A 23,724-nucleotide genomic window follows, 5' to 3' on the forward strand; every position below is an offset into this window, starting at 1 on the left:
TGTTGTAGTGAAAATGCTGTACAGCAGGTTTGATGTACGTATTTTGTTGGGTTGGTGGTTAATTAAGCACACTACAGCCTAGTCCGATTGCGCCAACTGATATGGGTCCTACCGATAAGTCTTGTTTTGTAAATATTGTACTTTTTATGTTGTGCAATTAACACATCCTAACTGAAAATTACTTATCACTCGCTATGTCTGAGGTAATAATGGTAAATATGCTTTGTTAATTAAATGATAACAATAAAGTGCATACAATAATTGTATGTTTACAGGGGAAACGTATAGTTAATGGTGATAGTAGTATTCAAAAAAAGGATTAATTAGAAGAAAAAGATGAACAGAAAGCAACCGATATGGCCCATGGCATGTCTACTCAATAGCCCCACGATGTGATATTCATCTTCCTCCACTCCCTATTACTGTTCCTTTCACCCACACCGGATTCTTGCTTTATTTACCAAAATTAAGTCTGTCCATCTTCATTCCTTAACCAACACGATGTCCAGCGGGAAAGAATTGGCAGAAGGATCGCCAAGCTCTCCCAGCGATCATCACCATCAGCAGCCGGCAACACCAAGCCGTTATGAGTCACAGAAAAGGAGGGACTGGAACACCTTTGGGCAGTACCTGAAGAATCAGAGGCCCCCAGTCCCACTCTCCCAGTGCAACTGCAACCATGTCTTGGACTTTCTTCGATATCTTGACCAGTTTGGGAAGACAAAAGTTCACCTCCAAGGGTGTATGTTTTATGGACAGCCTGAGCCGCCTGCACCTTGCACCTGTCCACTTAGACAGGCCTGGGGCAGCCTTGACGCCCTCATTGGGCGGCTCCGAGCTGCTTATGAGGAGAATGGAGGCTCTCCGGAGACCAATCCGTTCGCTAGCGGTGCAATCCGGGTTTATCTTCGGGATGTGAGGGAGTGTCAAGCTAAGGCAAGGGGGATCCCATATAAGAAGAAAAAGAAGGCGGCCAATCAAAGCAAGGGAAATGAAGAATCCAGCTCTACCGTGCACTTCTCTTGATTTCTTTGCCTAAATTGAATGTGGTAATTTCTTTATCGCTTGCTTTCTAATTTTTGATGAATAGTGTTTGCATATGGAGAAGGCTAGCTAGTCTGTTGCTTGCTGGAATGAAAATCGATTTCCACTAATCTGGCAGAAGCCAAAAATTAGTAGTAAATTTAACGAACTATAATCTACATGATTTATTGCTGAAAATTGCAGCCTTGAAATTGATTTGTGGACCTCGATCAAATGGCAGTGAAAAAGAATTTGTGACTGAGAATGATAGCTATATATCGAGTTAATAAGTCGTGACTTGGCCAAACATTAGTACTCGATCGGTGAAACGACATAATCAATTTTTCAGCCCAGATTATATGCCTTTCAAAACTAAAGCCCCCAAACCCTAATTGGTATAAGAACTAAAAGATTGTAAATGACGTTAGCAAGTACAACTTCTCTAACCATGCATCAGAAACACTAAATGCAAAGGTGATAATGTAGTTTAGCATCTTTTCTCCTGAGAACTACTCTTAAGTCGGTTGTGATTACTTTGAGGAGAATATTCTCTATTTCTCTCTCCCTCTCTCTCATTCACACACAGACACACAAAAAAAATCATGTAAAAACACTGTTTCGGTGCATTGCTTAAACATTTATTTATTTTTTGACGAATGAGTAAACTTTCATTATTAATTTGAATGTTAACTTGTCCCTAGTTTGGCTCTTTTAAGATTCTGCTGATTTGGTGCACCCATGAATGGTCCAAGTGAGATATTATATATATAGTTTCCCATGTTAAAATAACTCAAAATAGACAAATGATTGAAACCGAATGATTAATTTGGTTTAAGGTTTCTCACTGATCTCTTGAACTAATATATTAATCTTGTTCATGGATGCTTTTTGTATGGCTTTTCTCATTTGTAATTTTATATAATAAAGTCATCGTCCGATCGAATCTCTCGGATGTAGGAGAAACCCAATGCTAATTAAATATAAATTGTTTTCTTAACCTTAATAACAGCCCCCGTTTTAATAAAGAGATATGATTTCTTGCCAATTTTTTAATATCTAAAAACACAACTATCTTATGTGGCAGGGAATCATAGGATAATTGTGATTTTTTGTTTTTTTAAAGAGCCTATAATTCCTTGTCACATATGATAGTTGTGTAAAAAGTTGGCAAGAAATCATATCTCTTTTAACAAATGACCCACTGGTTGCTATTCTTTAGTGTAGAAGATCTATGCAAGGGCACTTTTGATATTTTGTAATATCCCTTTGTACCTTCACTAGATTTGCATTTGTCCAATACCAGATTTTGTGGGACAGTAGGTTTATTCTGTTTCATTACAATGCCGCTTTGGTTTGGTTTTATACTGCGTTTGATTCAATGGGTATCCTAGCTAGCTTGTTGGGGCAATCAAATGCTTGAGCTTTGTGCTTCCTAGGTAACTCTGAATAAAAAGATTCTTGTAGTACTATATATGTAAGCTGCTCAATCTCACATGTTACTGTCGGCTCTCCATGGGAACTTGGAGTTCAATAGTGAGACTTGTGTTTGTAATTTATGCCTTAATTAGCTAGGTTAATACATTGGACATAAGTTCCTGGCAAGAATTAAAACTAGTTCGATTCAATGTTTTGAGCTGTGATCATATATGTTCTTTCTGCATGCATTATTATATGTTTGCAGATATGTATCTAGGTTGGGGCATTAAAACATTTTAGGACATTCACAGATAGGGCTGCCTTCACACGATGTAGCATAAGCAAATTCTTCAAGATGTAGATACATCGATCCATGAAGAAAATGAAACATATCTAATTCTCTCCTAATTAATCCCAGATAAAATTAATGACTAAAACAAGTGGAACATGAATTATGTAGTGAAGGTTATATATGGTTGGATTTGGTGATGAGACTTTTTGAGCATTTCAAGGAAGTCAAAGAAAAATAAACAATGTGATACCCCGATTTAGATTTTGAAGACATTGTCTTTACAAATTGAAGTCTCATAATGGTTATATAGTAGGCAGAATTCGGTTACAAAAATGATTGTAGATAGATTGTGTACTGGATACGTGTCTTGTCGACGATATCATGAACTAAAGTGAGAGAGATTGTGTACAGGATTAAGATGATAGTTTAATCTTTATTGGATCGATTTAGAAGGTGGAGAATAGCCTGTTTGAAAAACTTCCAATATTTAAAAGCTTTTTTTCAAATAGTAAAAAATTAAGGAAAAATAAAATTTAGTCCTTAAATTTTAATTTCATACGATTTTAATTTAGTATTTAGATGTTCAGGTCACCAATTACGTCATTAACTTTTCTTTTGATTTCAAATAGGTTCGTCCGCCATCCCATCGTTTAATTAATTAACAGTGTGTCGATCATGTCAAACTAATTAATTAATGCCACATAGCTCTTGTTTAATATGTCGTGTGTCACCTGTATGTGTCATGTGGCATAATTACATTAAATTGTAAATATATTCTTATAAAATTTTTAAAAAATCTTAATTTATAATATATTTGTAATTTTAATTATTTGTAAACAAGAGTTACGTGACATTAATTAATGAGAAAATATCATTTTAGGCCCCCAAATTATCACCCGTTTTGCGCCTAGCCCCACAAACTGCCAACACTCCTACTCCAGCCCCCGCAACTATTAAAACATTTGAAAAATGCCACATTTGGCGAAACATTCCCATATTACCCCTGCAACGTGTCATTTTTCAATTAAATAATAATAATAATAATAATAATAATAATAATAATAATAATAATAATAATAATAATAATAATAATAAACTAAAAAAATTAAAAACTAAAAAAACTAATTTTTTTTTTTTTTTTAAAAAAAAAAAAAAAAAAAAGAAGAAAATATGGTGTTTTGGGGGTACCCCCTTGGGGAGGGGGGTGGCCTGCGAACCAACCCCCAAACCACCTTTGGGGTTGGCTCGCAGGCCACCTCATTTTCCTTTTTTTTTTTGAAAAAAAAAAAAATTAAGTTGTTTTTAGTTTACTTTTTAAATTTTTATTTTACGTTTTAGGTTTTTTTTTTTTTAAAAAAAATATTTTTTAATTGAAAAATAACACGTGGCAGGGATAATATGGGGATATTTCGCCAAATAAGGTCTTTTTTAAAGGTTTTGGTAGTTTGGGAGGCCAGAGTCGGAGTGTTGGCAGTTTATGGGTTTAAACGCAAAACGGGTGATAATTTTGGGGGCTAAACTGTAATTTTTCCTTAATTAATTGGTTTGATGTGGCATATCGTTAATTGATTGGACGATAAATTGAGGGATGGACCTATTTTAAACCAAAGGAAGCTTAAGGACCTAATTGTCAAAACTTGAAACCTGAGAACTAAATAGAAATTGTATCAAAACTTAGGGATTCAATTTTTCCTAAAAAATTATATCTAATGTACTATTTAATCAAGAAAAATATATTATGAAAATATTAACAACATTGGATATTTGAGTATGCTGCACATATTCAAACACATGCAATGATCATTGTAAATAGATCATATATATGTTTAGAATCAACAATAATCACAATAATCATGTAAACTATAGAAACCCAATTAGAAAAAACTATGGAACATAGTTTAGCCCAAGTATATTGTCACCGTAAACTATGGAACATAGTAAAGCGTCGTATTAATTTAATGCCAGGGCTTCATGGAACGGAATAGAAATGGAGAGGATTCTCTCCATTTACTTATAAAGGATGGGCATAGTTGTCTTTTCACATTTTCATGGAATGTAAAAAGACAACTATATCCATACTTTATAACTAAATGGAGAGAAATGGAGAGGATCCAAATTCTCATGTAACCACTAGGAAAAAATTAAAAAATCACAGCTATTTTTTTTTTAGTAATGTTTTTTAAAATGCCGACGTTTCTTTTTGCTTTACAAGAATTTCCTAAGTTTTTGGCGATGTTTATAGGAAATGACACTAAATTTATTTACCAGTGTCTTTTAAGAAAAATCCAGTAAATTTATAAGAAATTTTTTAAAAAAATAAAAACATTAATAAAAAAAAATTGTATTATTATTTTATTTAGCCGCTTTTAGCAACAAAAAAAAAAACCAACTAATTATTTTATGATTTTTTTTTTATATAACAATAGGAAAAAAAAATCACTTTATTACATATTACCATAACGGCATAACCATAATACAACTTATAATATGGAACTAATTAGAAAACAATTTTTGCAATCCAAAAGAGTTTCTAGATGTTTGAGACAAACAAGAACAAGAGAATCAAGAAACTACACAAGTAAATAAACTACTAAGCTTGATAAATTATTGTGTTACCATAAAAACCTTTCATATTCATATAAAATTGTTTTTTGTCTGTTATTCTTGTTTGATGGACAAGTCAAGTCATTATAATCGAAACGCATAGCCTAGAGAAATGGCTTCAATCGTAAAGAAACAAAGACTATATATGAAACTCCTAAAAGGAAATCGATTGAACAAATTAATAATCAAAAAGAAAAGGGGTAATTACCTTTTTCCCCCATGAACTACCAAAAAATACGCGATGCCCCTATAAACTACCAACTCAACCAAAATAGAGCATTCAACTACCAAAGACAACCATTTTCCCCCCTTCCGTCAGTTAGAGGGGTTAAAAGAAACAGTCAACGGGTCATGTGTCGTTTTACATGGGGGCCTGTTGGAAGATAGTGGTAGTTCATAGGGGGAAAGAGGAAGATGATGGTAGTTCATGGGGGGAAAAGAGGAAGAAAATGAGGGTAAAACGGCGTGTGACGGTCACGTGACCCGTTGACCGTTTGTTTTAACCCCTTTGACTGACGAAAGGGGGGAAAAGGGTTGTCTTTGATAGTTGAATGCTCTATTTTGGTCGAGTTGGTAGTTTATGAGGGCATCGCGCATTTTTTGGTAGTTTATGGGGGGAAAAGGTAATTACCCCAAAAGAAAAAATGAAAAGCATAAGAATAACATAAATGAAAAGCTTAAGAATAACAGAAGACCGCAGCATATGATAATTAACAAAGCAATTATTAAAGTACTTTAAAAACATAAAGTGCTTGGGGTTGAAAATACAACAAAAGGTCCAACTTCATACATAGACTTTCTACTTGGAACGAAAATATGAGACTCAAATTTGGCTGTAGTGCATGGGAATAGTATTGAACGTACCCTTCAGGATAGGATTCCATAAAGGTTACTCAATAATAAGAGATACAAAAATAATTTGGTTTTAATGTGAATCACAAGAAGCTGAAGAGGTTCATTACTGCAAAGTTAAAAGCCAAACCTTTCGAGAGAAATATATATATTTGAGATATAGTTTTAGGTTTTATTTCCAATGACTTATTAAACGTACATTGCATGTTTGAAATTTCCATTTCATATTGGAGCAAACTCCTAAAAAACACACACACACACACACAAAAAAAAAAAAAAAAAAAAAAAAAAAAAAAAAAAAATGAACGCATTCTGAACATAACAATTTGCCACTTCTATTTAAGTATCTTGTTCGTATGACATATTGAATGGTCTTCGGATGGTGCTCTTGGGTTGAGTTGATTTACCTAACTATTTGAAGAATGCTTCGAAGGTGCTTTGAATAAGTAATTTGTGCAACATCCCAAGTTCACCATTCCAACATAAAAGATATTGTTCAAATCAATATGAATAATACTAACTAAAGTTTTGTATTTTCAAGTTTAACAACATATCATTTATGTATCCTCACAACTTCATTAAACCAAGGTCTTCTACGGTCCAATCCATCCACATATGATCATCATCTTAAGTTTATAACTAACTTATCATTCTAAATATGCTTAGATCTACAAACTCGTGAAATGCAGCTCTTGCTAGTGACTTTAGATGACACAATCATTCTTTTTGCATATACAACATGAGAATCCCTCGACTTATACTTAGGCATAGTATTATAAAATATGTCAACACAATATGGACTTTAACAATCTCCCCATTTGAAAATTATGAGACAAAAATTCTCAACTATTTACAAGAGACGTATAACAAATCAAAGACATAAAAGACGTAACTAAAATTAACTCTAGCTGAATAAATGACATTGTAAGGATAGAAAAAATTACACCACTTTATACTTTTCTATTTACTTTTGAGAACTTTGTTGTCATGTCATACTAGTCAACCACAACATGAAAAATGACCCGTGACCATAAATAGTGTAATCATAAATCAATGCATAAAAAAACTTGCAAGTATCTCAAGTACACCCCCCCCCCCCCCCCCCCCAAAAAAAAAAAAAAAAATCCTTTTTTCATTGATTGAAAACAAGTTTGCAAACATACACATGTAGGAAAACAACAGATGTAATGAGACTACAAACAAACACACTGTACTTGTTGTCAAACTATTATTATGAAACAAATCTTATAATAAAATTCTAATATCTGAAGCCAAGATGAAGGAAGAGATCATACAACAGACGTAGGAGCAGCTAGCACATGAGGTTGGGCTCATGGTTGATGATTATCCTTAGGAAGACTAAATCTATTTATGAATTCTTTTATCAAGAAAATGCTTTCAAAGGCATGGAGAGTAATTTGGACCCCAAATTCATGTAAGTAAACCATGAATTGCATCAAGTATTTGGCAAAGATGGTTATAAATCCAGGCTTTCACCAATGATATAAATTCACAATGAATTTCCCGGCTCATTAAGAATCGATTTTCTGCAGCTAGTGTTACTGGTATGAACTCAGATGTAACTAGATCAGAGATTCAGAAAGTGGTGATGTCTATGAACAAGAGTAAGGCACTAGGCCTGGACGGTTTTTCTGCAGGGTTCTTCCACAAAGCTTGGCTAATTATTGGGAGTGATGTTTGTGATGCTGTGTTGGAATTCTTCAACTCTGGCCTACTTCTCAAGGAGGTGAATTCCACTATTCTAACTCTTGTCCCTAAAAAGAAGAATGCTTCATCTATGGGGGATTATCGTCCTATATCTTGTTGTAACATTGTTTACAAGTGCATTACCAAGATTTGAGCTAATAGGATGATCCCGGGGCTGAAGGAGGTCATAAGTCCGAATCATGGTGCTTTTATTCCTGGTATAGGGATTGCAGAAAACATATTGCTAGCCTAAGAAGTGGTAAGTGATTACCGTAAGGAAAAGGGGAAAGCAAGATTCACTCCCAAAGTAGATTTGATGAAGTCCTATAACTCCCTGGATTGGGAGTATATCCTGCATTACTTAAGTAACTTTTGGGCCCATCCTTGGTATATTGGATGGATAAGGGAATGCATATCTACCTCGAGTTTTTCCATTGCTATGAATGGGACCTTGGTGGGGGTTTTTTCATGGGAAGAAAGGGCTTCAACAAGGGGACCCTTTGTCCCCTTATCTGTTTGTTTTAGCCATCGAAGGACTTTCTTTATTATTAGAAGAGCTGGTTATTTCTTCTTCTCTCTTCAATTTTCATATGAGGTGTTCCTTAATAAAGCTCACCCACCTCTGTTTTGCAAATGATTTATTAATCTTTTCTGCCCCTTCTGTTGCTTTTGTTCAAGCAGTGAAGGATGTTTTAGGTAAGTTTGAAACACTGTCGGGATTGAAAGCAAATCCCTCTAAAAGCTCTGTATTCCTTGCAGGTTCTTCCCAGGCTGAGAAACAGAAGCTTCTCTTGGTGCTGAATATGCCAGAAGGTGGTCTTCCTGTTAGATATCTTGGTGCCACTTATTACCAAGCTCATGTCTACAGCTGACTGTGACAGTTTGATCTCCAAAATCTCCTCCAGGATTGATTCCTGCCTGATCAGGAAGCTTTCTTTTGTAGGTCGACTACAACTGCTATCTTCGGTGCTGTTTAGTTTGTAGAATTTTTTGGGCCCATGTTTTTATTCTGCCTATAAGGACCATTTCTCTTTTGGAACAAAAGTTTAACAGGTTTCTTTGGAGTGGTAGTGATGTCAAGGCTAAGGCAAAGGTGTCTTGGGAGAGAATTTGTACTCCTATGAAGGAAATGGGCCTTGGCATCAAAAGGCTTGATGTTTGGAACCAAGCTTCCATGATGAATCACATCCGGAACTTGTTTACCAAATCTGGTTCCCTTTGGGTGGCTTGGACTGAGACTAATTGGTTAAAGCGTAGGAGTTTTTGGCAAATTCCAATCCCTAAGTCTTGCTCTTAGAGTTGGAAGAGGATCCTGAAACTTAAGGACCTTGCAAAAACCTTCATTCGGTTTCAAGTGGGAGATGGGAAGTCAATTTTCCTATGGCACAATCATTGGCACCCTTTGGGGTATTTGCTTGATAAGTTTGGCTTTCGGGTGGTCTATGATTCAGGTTTTTCCGTGGATGCTAAACTTTCATCCATCATTCTTAATGGTGATTGGTACTGGCCAAGAGCTAGGTCCGAAGCTTTGGTGGATATTTAATGTCTCCTTTTAGAGATTCCACTTACAGGTTCTGATTCTCTCCTATTTGGGATTCAAGCAAAGACACTTTTTTCTTGTGCAGAAACATGGGAGAGAAATGAGAGTAAAGTTTCCAGAAACTAATTGGTGGAAGCTGGTTTGGTTTTCTATAGCCATTCCCAAACATGCCTTTATTAATTGGTTGGTTTGCAGGGATGCCCTCATTACCAAGCAAAAGATGGTTTCCTGGGATTATATGGACGTTCCTAACTGTTTGTTTTGCCATGGAGGTCTAGAGTCTAGAGAACACTTGTTCTTCAGTTGCAGTTTCAACATGAGAATTTGGAGGGAATTGATGGCTGCTTGTTCATTTATTGATCCCCCTTTGTTTTGGGATGATGTGGTGGATTGCGGTAACTCTATGTTTCAAGGGAAAAATTTGAAGGCTTGTTTGGGTAGATTATGCTTTGGGGCAGTGATCTACCATATTTGGAGGCATCGAAATGACCTTCAACATGGGAATACTCCTAAGTCAGAAAAGGCAATTGGAGCTACTATAAAATGGGAGGTCCGGTTGAGGTTGCTAGCTAAAGGAAGATTTAAGGATCTGTCTAGTCACCTAAGTCTTGTATATAGGTGGCACTTACACCCTTTCTTGTAGCTTGTATAGTTGGCTTGTTTTGGGCTGAGATAGTCTATTCTGTAGTTTGTTAGTGAGTGATACTGCATTGTAGTACATGCTTGTTTAGTTGTTGTGGTCTGCTATTGCAGTAGGCCTTTGCTTCTCTTTGGATGTGCTCCAATTTTTACTAGAGGGTTGTATTCTTTTGTTTTTGGTGGTTTATAAAGCTTTAATTCATCCAAACAAAGAGTCTTTTCTAGTTATTCACTCCCATGATCAAGTAAAAATCAACCCATGAAGGAAGAACATGTGATGATGAAGAACTTAGGGTTGATAGATAGAATTTGAAAATTCAAAGTCTTAACCAGTAGGGGCTGCAGGAGAGGGGCCCTCAAAAAACTCTATTTGTCCCCTCAAAAAGAAAAAGAAAAAACTACATGATCTTTCCAAAAATCTAAAAAGCTTCAATTTGTAGCACACACATGAGAAAAATATCAACAAAGAAGAAGAATTAGAAGCATGAATCATGATATAAGAATTTAATGTGTTTGGCAAGATTGCCTATGTACACATGGAAACTAGGATTCTCAAGTGAGAAAGAATATTACGCATATACTTGAGAGAATATACAATCGTAATAAAGAGGTATTAGGATTTCTAGTCCTAAAACTACTAGGACTCCAACATTCTCTAACTTGAAGACTAGTTTCAAGATTACCACATAATCCATTCTCACTCTTGCTCGGGTTTAGTCAAAATATTTGCAATATTTTCGTTGGTTGGGATCTTCTGCAATTGGATCAACCCATCATATATATCTCGCAAACACATTGATATGGAACATCTATATGATTAGTCCATGCATGAAACTTAGGATTGTTTGCTAAATGCAACACACTCTGAGTACTGTCATAATGACAAATCACTCTATTTTGCTCGACGCCCAATTCACGAAGCAAGCTTTTCAATCAATTAGCTTACATACTACAATTTTGACATCCAACTAACTTCACCATCAACCACGTTGAAAATATACCTAGTAGTGGACTTTCTCTTAACATGATCTCCTACAAAATACGCATCAACCTCAGTCATAGTATCCCAAGTACAACGCTATAGGATCCTCATTGACGTCTGCGGTACCTGCAACCAAACCATCAATATCTACAAGATCGTTGTGGTAGCCATGTTCACATAAGTGAAAGTATGAGTTCACCACCTCAGTAGTATAAAACTTACTGGTTTTCACAATGAGCCAATCATTTTTATCCCTACCGTATGTTTATGATAATAGATGCTGTCAACATGATGTCTTTGTCTTAAAACCATTTCGTAGCTGATGAGGGTAAAAACAAGCACTTATAAATAGGAGTAACCTTACTACATTATACCCTCATACTTATATATTAAGTGACTCAGCTATACATGTATTCAAGCATTCCACAACTTTGGGGAACACAAGCATACAAATATTCCACTACTTCGAAGAATATAAGTATACGGACACATCCAAATAGCTTGTTTACATGATTGTGTAGCTAACATATATTTCGCCTCTATAATTGATAAAGCTACCACATACTACAATTTTAACATCCAACTAACTTCACCATCAACCAAGTTGAAAATATACCCAGTAGTGGACTTTCTTTTGACATGATCTCCTACAAATTATGCATCAGCCTCAGTCATAGTATCTCAAGTACAACGCTCCAGGGTCCTCATCGACGACTGCGGTACCTGCAGCCAAAGCATCAATATCTAAACGATCATTATCGTAGCCATGTTCATATAGGTGAAAGTATAAGTTCACCAACTCAGTAGTATAAACTCACTGGTTTTCACAATGAACCAATCATTTTTATTCGAATGGATACTATCAACATGATGTCTTTGTTTTAAAACCATTTCTTAGTTGATGAGGGCAAACATAGGCACTTATAAATAGGAGTAATCTTACTACATTATACCCTCGTACTTATATATTAAGTGACTTAACTATACTCGTATTCAAGCATTCCACAACTTCGGGGAACACAAGCATACAGGTATCTCTAAGCATAAAAATTAGTGATCTCATAGCCTGGTTATACAAGTATACAGATATTCCACTACTGCAAAGAATATAAGTATACAAGCACATCAAAGCATGACATCAATCAAACATGAAAACCATTGACCTCTAACATCTGGTCATATAAGCATACAAATATTCCACTACTTCAGAGAATATAGGTATACAGGCACATCCAAACATGACATTACTTAAATCATATGCAATCTAGTCAAATAGAAATATGCATATGCTTTATCCCATTAAGACTCATAGTTATAATAATACGTCTAGTAGAAAATACCTTGTAAAACAACATCAAAACCCATGTTGTGCATGTCATCATAATAGGGGACAACTTTGGCCCATATTATCATCATAATAAGAGACAACTTTGACTCCCTTTACTTTCATTATTGTGACAACTTCAGCTCCCTTTACTTTTAATGTGGAGACAAATTAGGCTCCTTAATCTTTATACATATCATGCTCATGCTTTCTTAATCGTATGCTCAAATAACATCATGTTCTTCACATGCTCTTTTCAAACATATCATGAAAACTTACTTCTCATAAAGATCATAAAAACATATTTCAAAACATCACTTCATAATCGTTTCTCAAACAAACAAATCATCCTTAAAACATATCTCAACATAATTGAAAACATTCACAAACATATATCTTTCTAAAATAACATTGCCTGGAATTTAGAACACAATATCATTTAGTGCCAACAAAATCATTGAAAATCTAATATTATTTCTCAGTGAGTAGAATACTCACTTTGGCTGCTCGATATATGGCTTAATGATGGATCCCCAACAAAAGCCTCGCAATGTTAGTGGCATTTTCACATTGCATGCCATGTTAATACTAACACATAATATTTCTACTTTTAAATGCCCACTTAGCTCTTGAATTGTTCAAGAACTAAACCCATGGAAAAAGCCATAGAATTTTTAGGGTTTCATTTGACAACCCATTAACTAACAATACTAACCCATAAGATAATTTCAGGGTTAGAAACCAAAAATCACTAATTTGAGCACTTAGACAAAAGCAAGGGTTTTTGGTCTTACCTTGATTTCTCTCTGAAATGTAACCCAGTGCTTGGAGGTGATAACCTAAAGAAAATTGAGTGATTAAACTCAAACTCTTAAAAATCACACGAAATCTAGAGGAACTAAGATTTTCAAATTTTACCTTAAACCAATCGATGAAAACGTAGATCTTGCTTCAAGGATCACGTTTCCGAAGTCGGATTTGAGATTGGAGCTTCAATATACAAGGATCTAGGGTTTTAGAGTCAAAACCCTAAGATAAATGGGAGAAAACAGGTATGAAAGGAAGAGAGGGTGAGAAAAATGAGCTAAAAACTCATTCAACCAATTTTACTAGACACCTGTCCGGACATGCGTATGAGGAGTCGTAGTCATGGAGTTTCTGCGAGGCCCATCCGGACACGAGTTCTGTTCATCTGGACATGCGTGAGAACTGAAACTCACTAGGAGTTTTGTCTACTGGCACGACAAGTCTGGACACGACAGTTAACACGGACCTACTGCCAAGTCCATCCGGACACGCTTCTTGGTTCGTCCGAACGTGCTACTCAGAAATTCATTTCTGAGCACTTCCCAATGATCTCTAGCCGAATTGGCCATGTACTTATTGATTGCTCCCATTAGCTACTACTACAATGTTGATCTATTGCACCTATAGCCAAGGATTCCTACCGTGGATTTGCATGTTACATGACACAAACTTGCCTTCTTTACATTAGTTGTCAGTTATGAAACATTGTTATAATTCATAGCACATGCACGAGAAAATATCAATAAAGAAGAATCAAGAATCAAGATGGAAAAAATTAGTTTGGTTCGGCAAAATTGCATGCATCCATAGACAGCAACAATAATGTTTCTTCTTCTCTAATATCAAGGTAAAATATAATGAGCCTCTCTCCCTCTCTTCTTATGTGTAACGCACCCAAATTTAGTTAAATTGTAACTAACTTAGTGTGCCTCCCTGACTTATTTACCTAGTAAATAAGACGCAAGGATAACTGGGACCCTTATCAAAGAGCAAATAGGAGACGACTTTTTAACTTGTATAATTAGATAGTCATCACTATACCACATCACAATAATAATACCCAGAGAAGTGACTAAAATATCATAAGATAACATAGCATTGCATAAGCATAATTATCAAGTGTCTCGGTCTAGGGCCGGTCATGAAGTTGAAATATAAAATATTATATGCAAAATCTAAAAGTCAAAGAAGATCAAGTAATAGATAATTAAGCTCCACCAAAGAGAATCCTCAAGGACAACAAAACATCACATATCACATATATAAAAACCCTAAGGGTGTCCTACCCAACTCTGCACCAATGACCTCGACCAAATATGCCAACTCAAGAGAATCCTCAAAAACCAGCCAAGTTGGATCATCTGAGAGAAATGATCTTTTTACATCTCTTTTACATCTCCTGTACATCTCTTTTTTAAATCAACCATTAAATCTGTACGACCTACATGTGGGTTCTGCATATCAAATGGTTAATTTAAAAAAGAGATGTACACGAGATGTACAAAAGATGTATATGTATTGGGTCTCATCCTCTAATGGCATCCTTTTGATCGAGCATTCAAGAACCATCCTCTAAAGAACACCCAACTATAAAACAAGAATGTTTTATAGGAAGAACCAAATCAAAGTGTAAGTCCATGACTCAGTGAGTGTAGTACATCTGAAACATGTCATCATGCAGTGAACTCAGGCAGTTTATAAAATGGTTACTAAATCATATGCAATATTATGCTCAGTGTTCTTTGTCAATGGCAAGGCATAAAATAATTATGATGCAATATAACTATAATATATGATATGTCATGTGAATAAATTGTAGTCAAACTCTATATGGTCTATTCGTAGCCATAACTCTCTTACGGTGAGGTTTACACATCTAAGAGGACCTTTTGTGAAACACAATAATAATTAGCAACCCCCAATGGTCTGACTGGGTCTGTCCCCGGATGATCCAAACCATTAATGATGCCAAAAGATGTGACCACCACCTGTACATGGTTGCACCGGCCACTAGCAACCATTAATTAGATCCAATGCCAACAATATAAAAGTAAACATGGACCACAAGGTCAAACCTATATAATGGTAAGCCCATGATTGTCATTCGTACATGACTAATCATTTCATACTATGCAATTATCTGCTATCTTTTACAACGATCAATCATTGTTGACTAATCGATCGTTCTAGGCAAAATCTCTAAAACCCAAAAAGATCCAAACTACCCATCTAACATGTTGCAAGGTCTGAATATACCTCCTAACATTGTTCTAAGTATCAACCATACCTCAATATAGGATCCCAATACCAAAGTTCCAATCTTTCTTTAAAAAATCCAAACTTTCCATTAACAAACAAGTCTTCCTTAAAATATTCTCAAATCACATAGATCTTTACATAACCATCTAAACAATAAGATAAGCATAATAACGCAACCACATAAAACCATGCTAACCTTAAAGATTACAACTTCCTAACCCTAGAATTATGATCAATTATCCAAAAATCACTTTAAAACAACAAACCCACACACCCATCTATGAAAATGTACCTTGAACAGAACCTAAGTATAATATAAACAACCTTAATACATGGAAATAAACGAGATTAGTGCATAGGGTTTACTCTTTTAAAGGTACATACCTCAGCCTTCAATAAAAATCCCCATTCTCTCTCTCTATGGCTCTCTCTCTCTCTCTCTCTCTCTCTCTCTCTATAGGGTTTCTTGTATGAAGGGGGCAAAATGGGGGGACATGGATAATCTCTTTCTTTATATAGATTTCCCATCAATGAGCTCCATGTTGAGATGTCAAAATTTTATTTCCATGTAGATTGCACCGATTGATCATTATGGTTGAATCTCAACGATCGATTGTCCCATATCGCCTAGGTATGGGAATGTAGATGTGCTTATATGTATATTCGCACCCTTTTTTAAAAGCCGTGATGGCTATGAATCTATCAGAACCCCACAGTTAAGCGTGCTTCTACGAGAGTAGTACTAGGATGGGTGACCTCTTAGGAAGTCTAGTTTGGGGAGCCAAAAGCAGACAATATTGTGTCATTGGAGGTGGGTCATTACATTTTCACTAAAATCCAAAAATCACACTTTATCGTACTTCGATATTTAGAACTAACCCTAACATACTTAGGGAATAATTAAGGCACTCTTAACTCTAAGCTTAGAACCATAGTGTCAATATAGAACCAACCCTAACATAATACTCAGGCAATATACTTCATCTCTCCTCATAAAAATTTCTTTCTCAAATTTTAGAATCTAAAAATAAAACACAAAGAAGGAATAGTAACAATCCCTCATCATCTCTCACCACAAACGACCTCAAGCTTCCTTCAAACAAGCATAGGTAGCAGGTTCGCATGTCCTGTTATGCTTTCCGCGATACCTCTTTGACTCCATGATTGTGCCATAATACCTTCACTATAGCAATCATGTTTGTGCGCAACACTTACTCCTTGCAACCCACGATCTGCACAGATGCCTCCTCATAGGACAAACCCTCATCAATCTCCCGAGGCTCATACTTAATGACATGGTCTAAATTGGGGATATACTTCCTCAACATCAATATGTGAAACACTTCATACATGCTTTCTAAACCAACATGCTGAGCCAATTTGCCTACCCTTTTTGTTTTCTCGAAGGGTCCTACATTACAGGGGCTATGCTTCCCCAACTCTCAAAATCTCATCACACCCTTCATAGGGTATATATCCTTAGAAATACTTTGTCATGTACCCCGAATTCCCCTTTTTACCTAAGGTTGTTGACATAGCTTTTTTATGGGCTCTCTCTAATAAAAGCTACCTTGTCTCGGGTATCTTGGATTATCTCACTTCCCAATAACTATTCTCACCAAAATTGTTCCAATATAACTGCTACTAACAGTTCCATCCACAGAGCGCTTCATAAAATGACACTCCAATAGTCACCTGGTAACTATTATTATAAGCGAATTTGAATAGAGGTAGGTATTAAATCCAACTCCCTTTGAAATCCAAGACACATGCCTGCAACATGTCTTCCAAAATCTGAATAGTCTGTTCTGATTGACCATCGGTCTATGGGTGAAAACCCATGCTAGACTTCAATTCCCTACTCATTTCCTTCTGCAAGCTTCGCCAAAACTTTGAAGTGAATCTAGAGTCATGATTTGACACAATGGTGGTCGGCACTCTCTGCAGACGCACACTATTCTTTACGTACAACCCTACTACCTTATCTATTGAATCCTTAACCTTCATCAGAATGAAGTGAGCCATCTTCATCAAATGATCCACTACTACCCATATGGCATCCTCTCTAGATGCTGCCCTAGGTAAACCCACTAGAAATTCCATACCTATTTCGTCCCATTTCCATTTGGGCATGAGTAGTGGCCGAAGCATTCTTACTGGTCTTTGATGTTCTTCCTTTACCTACTAACAAGTAGGGTACTACTCAACATACCTTGCAATGCCCATCTTCATATTGGTCCACCAATCTGACTTCCTCAGATACTTGTACATCTTGGTGCACCCTAGATGACCGAGATACAAGGATCAATGAGTTGTGCCCATAATCTCCTTCCTTAGCTATAACAACCTACCTCCAACGACACAATATTATCCACTTTTGACTCCCCTAAACCAGAATTTTCCAGTTGTAGTACAAAACTAGCAAAAAGCACAGGCCTTCTTGCTTCTACAACCTTCAATCTCAATCTCTCTAACTCTATAATCAGCTATGGTTGAGAGATTCACTAGACATCCAAGCTAACTGTCAATCTCCTCTGTCTTTGATTAGTAATAACAATCTCCTCTGTCTCATCTTTTGTTCCTTCTGAGAGAAAAAGTACTTAAGGCTCTTGTGGCAAGTGTAGATCTCATACTTTTCACTGTACAAGTAGTGTCTCCAAATGTTGAAAGAAACAAAAAACAACTGCTAAACTCCAAATCATGTAAAGGGTAATTCTTCTCATAACTCTTCAGCTATCACAAGGCATAAGCCAACGCCTTACCATTCTACATCAGTACACACCCCAAACCTTTCTTTGAGACGTAGCTGTGCACTACAAAATTTGCAGATTCCGTTGGCAACGTTAACACAGGTGTACTTACAAACCACTTCTTCAATTCTTGGAAGCATTTTTTTCAAGCATCGGTCTATTCATAACGGGTGTTCTTCCTTGTAAGGGTTGTCAGAGGTGCTGACAATTTTGATAATCCCTAATTAAATCATCGAAAACAGCCTGGGAATATAAGCTTTTTTGGATCTCATGCACGTTGGTTGGTTCCCTATTTGACCATTGTGCAGCCTTCTCAGGCTCTATAAAGACTCATTCTTCAGAAATCATGTGTCCAAGGAATGACACACTATCTAACCAGAATTCACACTTCTCAAGCTTGGCATAGAGCTTCTCTCGCCTAAGCCTCTCCAATTCCTTCAGATGCACTTCATGATCCTCCTGACCTTTGTAGTAAATGAAGATGTTGTTGATGAGGACTATTGCAATGTAATCCAAGTAATCGTCAAAGATCCGATTCATTATTTCCATAAACACAACAGGGCATTGGTTGAACCAAATGACATTACCAAGAACTCATAATGTCCATATCGAGTTCTAAATGCCATCTTGGGGATGTCCTCATGCTTGACCCTCACTTGGTGATATCCCGACCACAAGTCTATCTTCGAGAAGACTCGTACACATAAAAATTGGTCTAGTAGATCATCAATCCTCAGTAACGAATACAGATTCTTCATCGTAACCTTGTTTAGCTCCTTATAATCAATGCACATCCTCATTGATCCATCATTCTTCTTTACGAACAAAACTGGCACTCCCTAGGACAATCGGCTATGATGTATAAATCCTTTATGTAGCATTTGCTACAACTGGACCTTCAGTGCCTTTTACTTTGCGAGTGCCATTCTTTAAGGTGCCTTAGACACTGGTGTTGTGCTTGAGATACTGTCGATACTAAACTATATTACCCACAGTAAAGACAATCCTGAAAACTCCACTAGAAAAATGTCGGGGAGCTCTCACACTATAGGAATCTCCTATAGCTCCTTCCTTACCTTTGGCGGTTCCACAATGAAGATAAGAAATGCTTGACCTCCATCGATAATTGACCTTCTAACTTGTACTTCCGATCTAACACAAGTAACCTTCCCACCCCCGAGTGATTGGAAAGTTACCTTCTTCCTTGAACAGTCAATGCTAGTAATGCTTAGGTAGCCAATCCATCTGCAAAATCACATCAAACCTTTGCATTTGAAGCACAACCAGGTTTGGTACGAGGGTCCTTCGTTCAATTTTCATGGAACAATCCTGTACCACATGCATACAGACTTCAATTTTCCCTACTGGTGTCGCCACTACTGCCACTCTAAACAACCGAACATAGGTAATTGACATAAATTAATGATTGGCCTCGAAATCAAATAATATTGTAGCCTAAAATCAAAGAATAGATATGTTGCAGGTCAGGACATCAATGCTTGTCCCTACCTCTCTTGGTGTCAGTGCATAAACCTGTGTTGGAGCCAGTGGCTTTTGTGTATTCCCTTGTTATGGCGTTATGCCCTTAATTGTGCAGTCCTTGCTGCAATGCTCTGGTGCAATGCCCTGGCTGACCACATCCATAGCACGTCCTCAATGGACCTTGTTTTACTGCCGACATGGTGCTATTGGTTGATTTTACTGTTGCTACTACTACTACTGAGGTGTGGTTGGAGTGGGCAGAGGCATCCCTAAAGTGGTCTCTGAATCAAGTAGCCTCCCATGGCAACCCTTTTAAATGATCTTGCTCCTCTAAATGTAGCTCTCGGGATAAAAATCCTCTTCCTTTGTTTTGCTAATGATGTTGCATACTCTTTCAAGCACTCCTCATACAAAGAAACTCGGTTCACAAATTGCGAGAAGTTCTTAATCTCGAAACAAGACATCTTACTTCCAATGCGAAGCTTCAAACCTCTCTCGAACTTCTTTCCCCTCTTCTCCTTACGGAGAATTAGGTTATTTGAGTAAACTTAGCAGGATGCTCCGTGATAGTCATGCTTCCATGAACTAGATCAATGAATTCCTTAGCCATACCTTTATGCATCTCTTTAGGAAGAAGTGATCATTAAACTCCTCCTTGAATGACTCCCAAGAAATGGCTTGTCCAACCCCTAACTCAATCGTAAGTAATACCTTCCTCGCTTGCCAACACCTCTTAGATTCTCCAGAAAGCTTGTAAGTGGTGTAACATTCTACTCTTCTATACGTCTAGTATCCTCCAAAAGTTCTTCAATATCAAGCCAGTTCTCAGCCCTGAGGTACCCTCTACTACCAACGAAGGTAGGGAAATGATGGTTTCAAAAATCTTTGAACGAATAGCCTTTCTCTCCAACATGTGGTTCAAGCTTATTGCCATTGGCCAATTCACACACCAGTTAAGTGGCTACTGTCAGCAATTGAGCTTGATTAGAATTAACAGCCTCATAATCCGAGATCTCAAAGGTGTTCTGATCATGTGGGTGGGGAATCTCTCCACCTCCAATCTCACACGCGTTAATGCTAGTAGCAACGTTCTTGCAAGACAACATACATCTACAAAAAGTAGAGTCAACACCGAATTGAAAAAAAGACTACAAACAACCAACTTAACCTACCCAAGATCCTATCTCTAACTAACTATCCTATGGTCTAGTGTAATCTTTCTCCTAAGGCTATCTTGACTAAATCCAATAGCCCTCGGAGGACAAAGCTCTTATGCAACCTGTAATGCCCCCAAATTTAATTGACTGGTAATTAACTCGGTGTGTCTTCCCAACTTATTTATCGAGTAAATAAGATGCAATGATAATTGGGACCCTCAACAAAGAGCAAATAGTGGGAGACTTTTTCACGTGTATAATAAGATAGACATCACTATACCACATCACAATAATAATATCTAGAGCAATAACTAAAATATCATTACATAACATAGCATATCATTGTGTGTAATGTAAACATTTTTACTCAATAAACGTTGGAATTAGCAAAACTTCATAAAACATGACTTTGTAGACATTTGAACCATCTTTTCAACGCCATCAAGCTTGCTTCCAACCGATGTCCTAATCACAAGATATGACCTTTTTTTAAGACTGATCTGATGGAAAACTGCCTTGCATCAGAAACATTTTGACAATTGACTTATCACCATACATATTTCCTAAATAACCACTATCAAGATACCAAATATTTTCTTCCACTAGACATCTCAAACCCTTTTTTCCATACTTTGACAACTTTTGTCTTAGCTGGAATAGTTTCTTTCACGATCTTCCTTGGAGTACTTTCTACCTTTGAGAAATTGTATTTCTTTTCTTTGTTCCTTGAAGATTATGAGGCATTGCTTCTCTTTTTACCCGCGTTGATCAATGAAATTTTTCTTTACATGCTTCACATGAGAAGATCTACACTTTGTTATCTGCTCGTCCTGATTCCTTAGTTAGAGACTTAAATTGTTTAAAGAATTTTCTCTTAGGTTTCTCATTCTTGATGTCCTCTCCAACTGTGAGAGTACTATTTAGCTTACTACATTAAGGATGAAGATGACCTCGTTCTCCACAAGGAAAACACATAGTTATGAACTTATGAGTCATTTCTTCTGTACTTGAAGCAGTAGGTATAATATCACGCACAACTCTAATTTTAGAGGTAGATAGAGTTGTTATGGAGATCAATGTCTTGGAAAGTCTTTCAAGGAGACCATAATTTTTATTTACTCTTCCTGTTTAGACAATCGTGAGTTATTTCACCGAAACCTTGGCACTCAAAGCACTTCAATTCATTCCTTAAGGCTTTTGCTTCTGGTTTTTCTTGTTTCTCTTATCACTCCTTTTATCACTTCTATACCTTTGTCACTTAATATCTCCTTGTTTTTGGGTCTTTTTGAAAAGTTTCCGAGAGTTTTTTTTTTCTAAGAAACTTTATGAATTTGTTAACAAAGAGTGCCATTTCCCTTTCATTCATGTCTAGGTTGTCTTCATTAGTTGCCAAAACATCCTCTTTAATAGTTTTTAGAGAAATAATTTTCCTTTTTTTGGACTGATGAAGATTCAAGCTGTAAGTTTGAAGAGACTCGGGTAATTCTTTTATTTTGAGAGCATCACGCAACATCCTTGCTCTGGCAATGAATTTTAGTTGAAACATCTCACGAAGAAAAACTTAATACTTTACTACCAATGTTGTTCTTGGGAATCTTTTTTCCCAATACTCTAGAAATTGTTAAAGTTTGAATTAACAATGTGACTCAGCTTGGTTTAGAGTGCATCAAAGCTTTCATTATCATCCATTCTAGTTAAAACTGGATATTCTATGAAATTTATCCATTGAACAAACAATTGAAAATAACATTTTGTTATTAATTATACCATCCACAGTTATCCAACATAATCTTGTCTCATTCATCATCCTTTATCAACCGAAAACCATCTGCTTGTAGGTATTGCATATATATAGATATCGCTGACATCCTTCGGTCTTACCACATAGTCTTTTACATGGTGTATGAGATGAAGCTGCTTATAATTGCAATTTTTTTTATTTTTTTTTTTGGGACGAATAATTATCATTGCATTTCTCCATGTATCTCATCCATATATATAAATGGAACCCAAAACCTAGGTTTCCAATATTATCTTTAATTATGGCTCCAGTATCATCAAAATGTCACCTAACCTCTTCTTTTTATTTATTTATTTTTTGTTTAATTGTGTGGTCTGAACTCTTCGACTGATTGCAATAACTCGTTGCAGGATCATGGCAAATGAATAGACTGGCAGGGCTCGGTAAGAGGAAACTCTATTGAAGTTGCGGTCTTTACTCTGACCACCCTTTTTGCAACTTTCAAGGTATAGGGAATTTCATCTATATAACTTTCATGGCATGATGGTCTTAGAAAGCCTCTATTTCATCTGCCATTTGGGAATGTAAAAGCACTTATTAGATTACAAACTCTATTTGTACGTAATTAAGTACTGTACGTTGGTTTTGCCTAAGTCTGCTGCTTGCTGTGTTGAAAATAATATATAGTAGTATCACCATGGTTTTCTGTTTTGTCTTCATTGCTTCTTTCATGATACATTTCAACTCCTTTTTTCTTTTTTTCTTTTTTTTCTGCTGATAAGGATGGTGTGGCAATCTGCAACCCGATAATCATTTAGGGAAATTTATGTAATTTTAGTAGTCATAGAGAATTAATTTTTTCTAAAGAACCAAATTTTAATTCACATTAATTTTTCTCAAAATATTGGTCAATGAATAATTAAATGACAAAGGAAAATTTTAGAAGCTACATTTACAAAATTTTAATATGGTCTCACAATTTAATATTTTTTCCAAATATATAAAGAGACAATATTTGTTTTAAATAAAAAAAATATATTATTTCTGGCATTTACAGAATTGTATCTACCGTTATTATTTTATTTTCACTATGTTAAAAATACACCTAATTGTATCTAAACCCAAGAAGTAAAAGATGAGAATGAAACA

The 23,724-nt window shown here is 36.1% G+C and overlaps 1 protein-coding gene across 1 annotated transcript; it reads left to right on the forward strand.

Annotated features, from left to right (window-relative positions):
• The first annotated feature begins 460 nt into the window (after window positions 1-460).
• LOC133861286 (protein LIGHT-DEPENDENT SHORT HYPOCOTYLS 10) lies at window positions 461-23,286 on the forward strand. The gene is made up of 2 exons (XM_062297039.1): window positions 461-1,049; window positions 22,986-23,286. The coding sequence occupies exon 1, from the start codon at window positions 502-504 to the stop codon at window positions 1,024-1,026; it is 525 nt and encodes a 174-aa protein (XP_062153023.1). The 5' UTR covers window positions 461-501; the 3' UTR covers window positions 1,027-1,049; window positions 22,986-23,286.
• Window positions 23,287-23,724: the final 438 nt, after the last annotated feature.

Source organism: Alnus glutinosa, chromosome 2 (genome assembly GCF_958979055.1).
Source record: "Alnus glutinosa chromosome 2, dhAlnGlut1.1, whole genome shotgun sequence".
Taxonomy (NCBI): domain Eukaryota; kingdom Viridiplantae; phylum Streptophyta; class Magnoliopsida; order Fagales; family Betulaceae; genus Alnus; species Alnus glutinosa.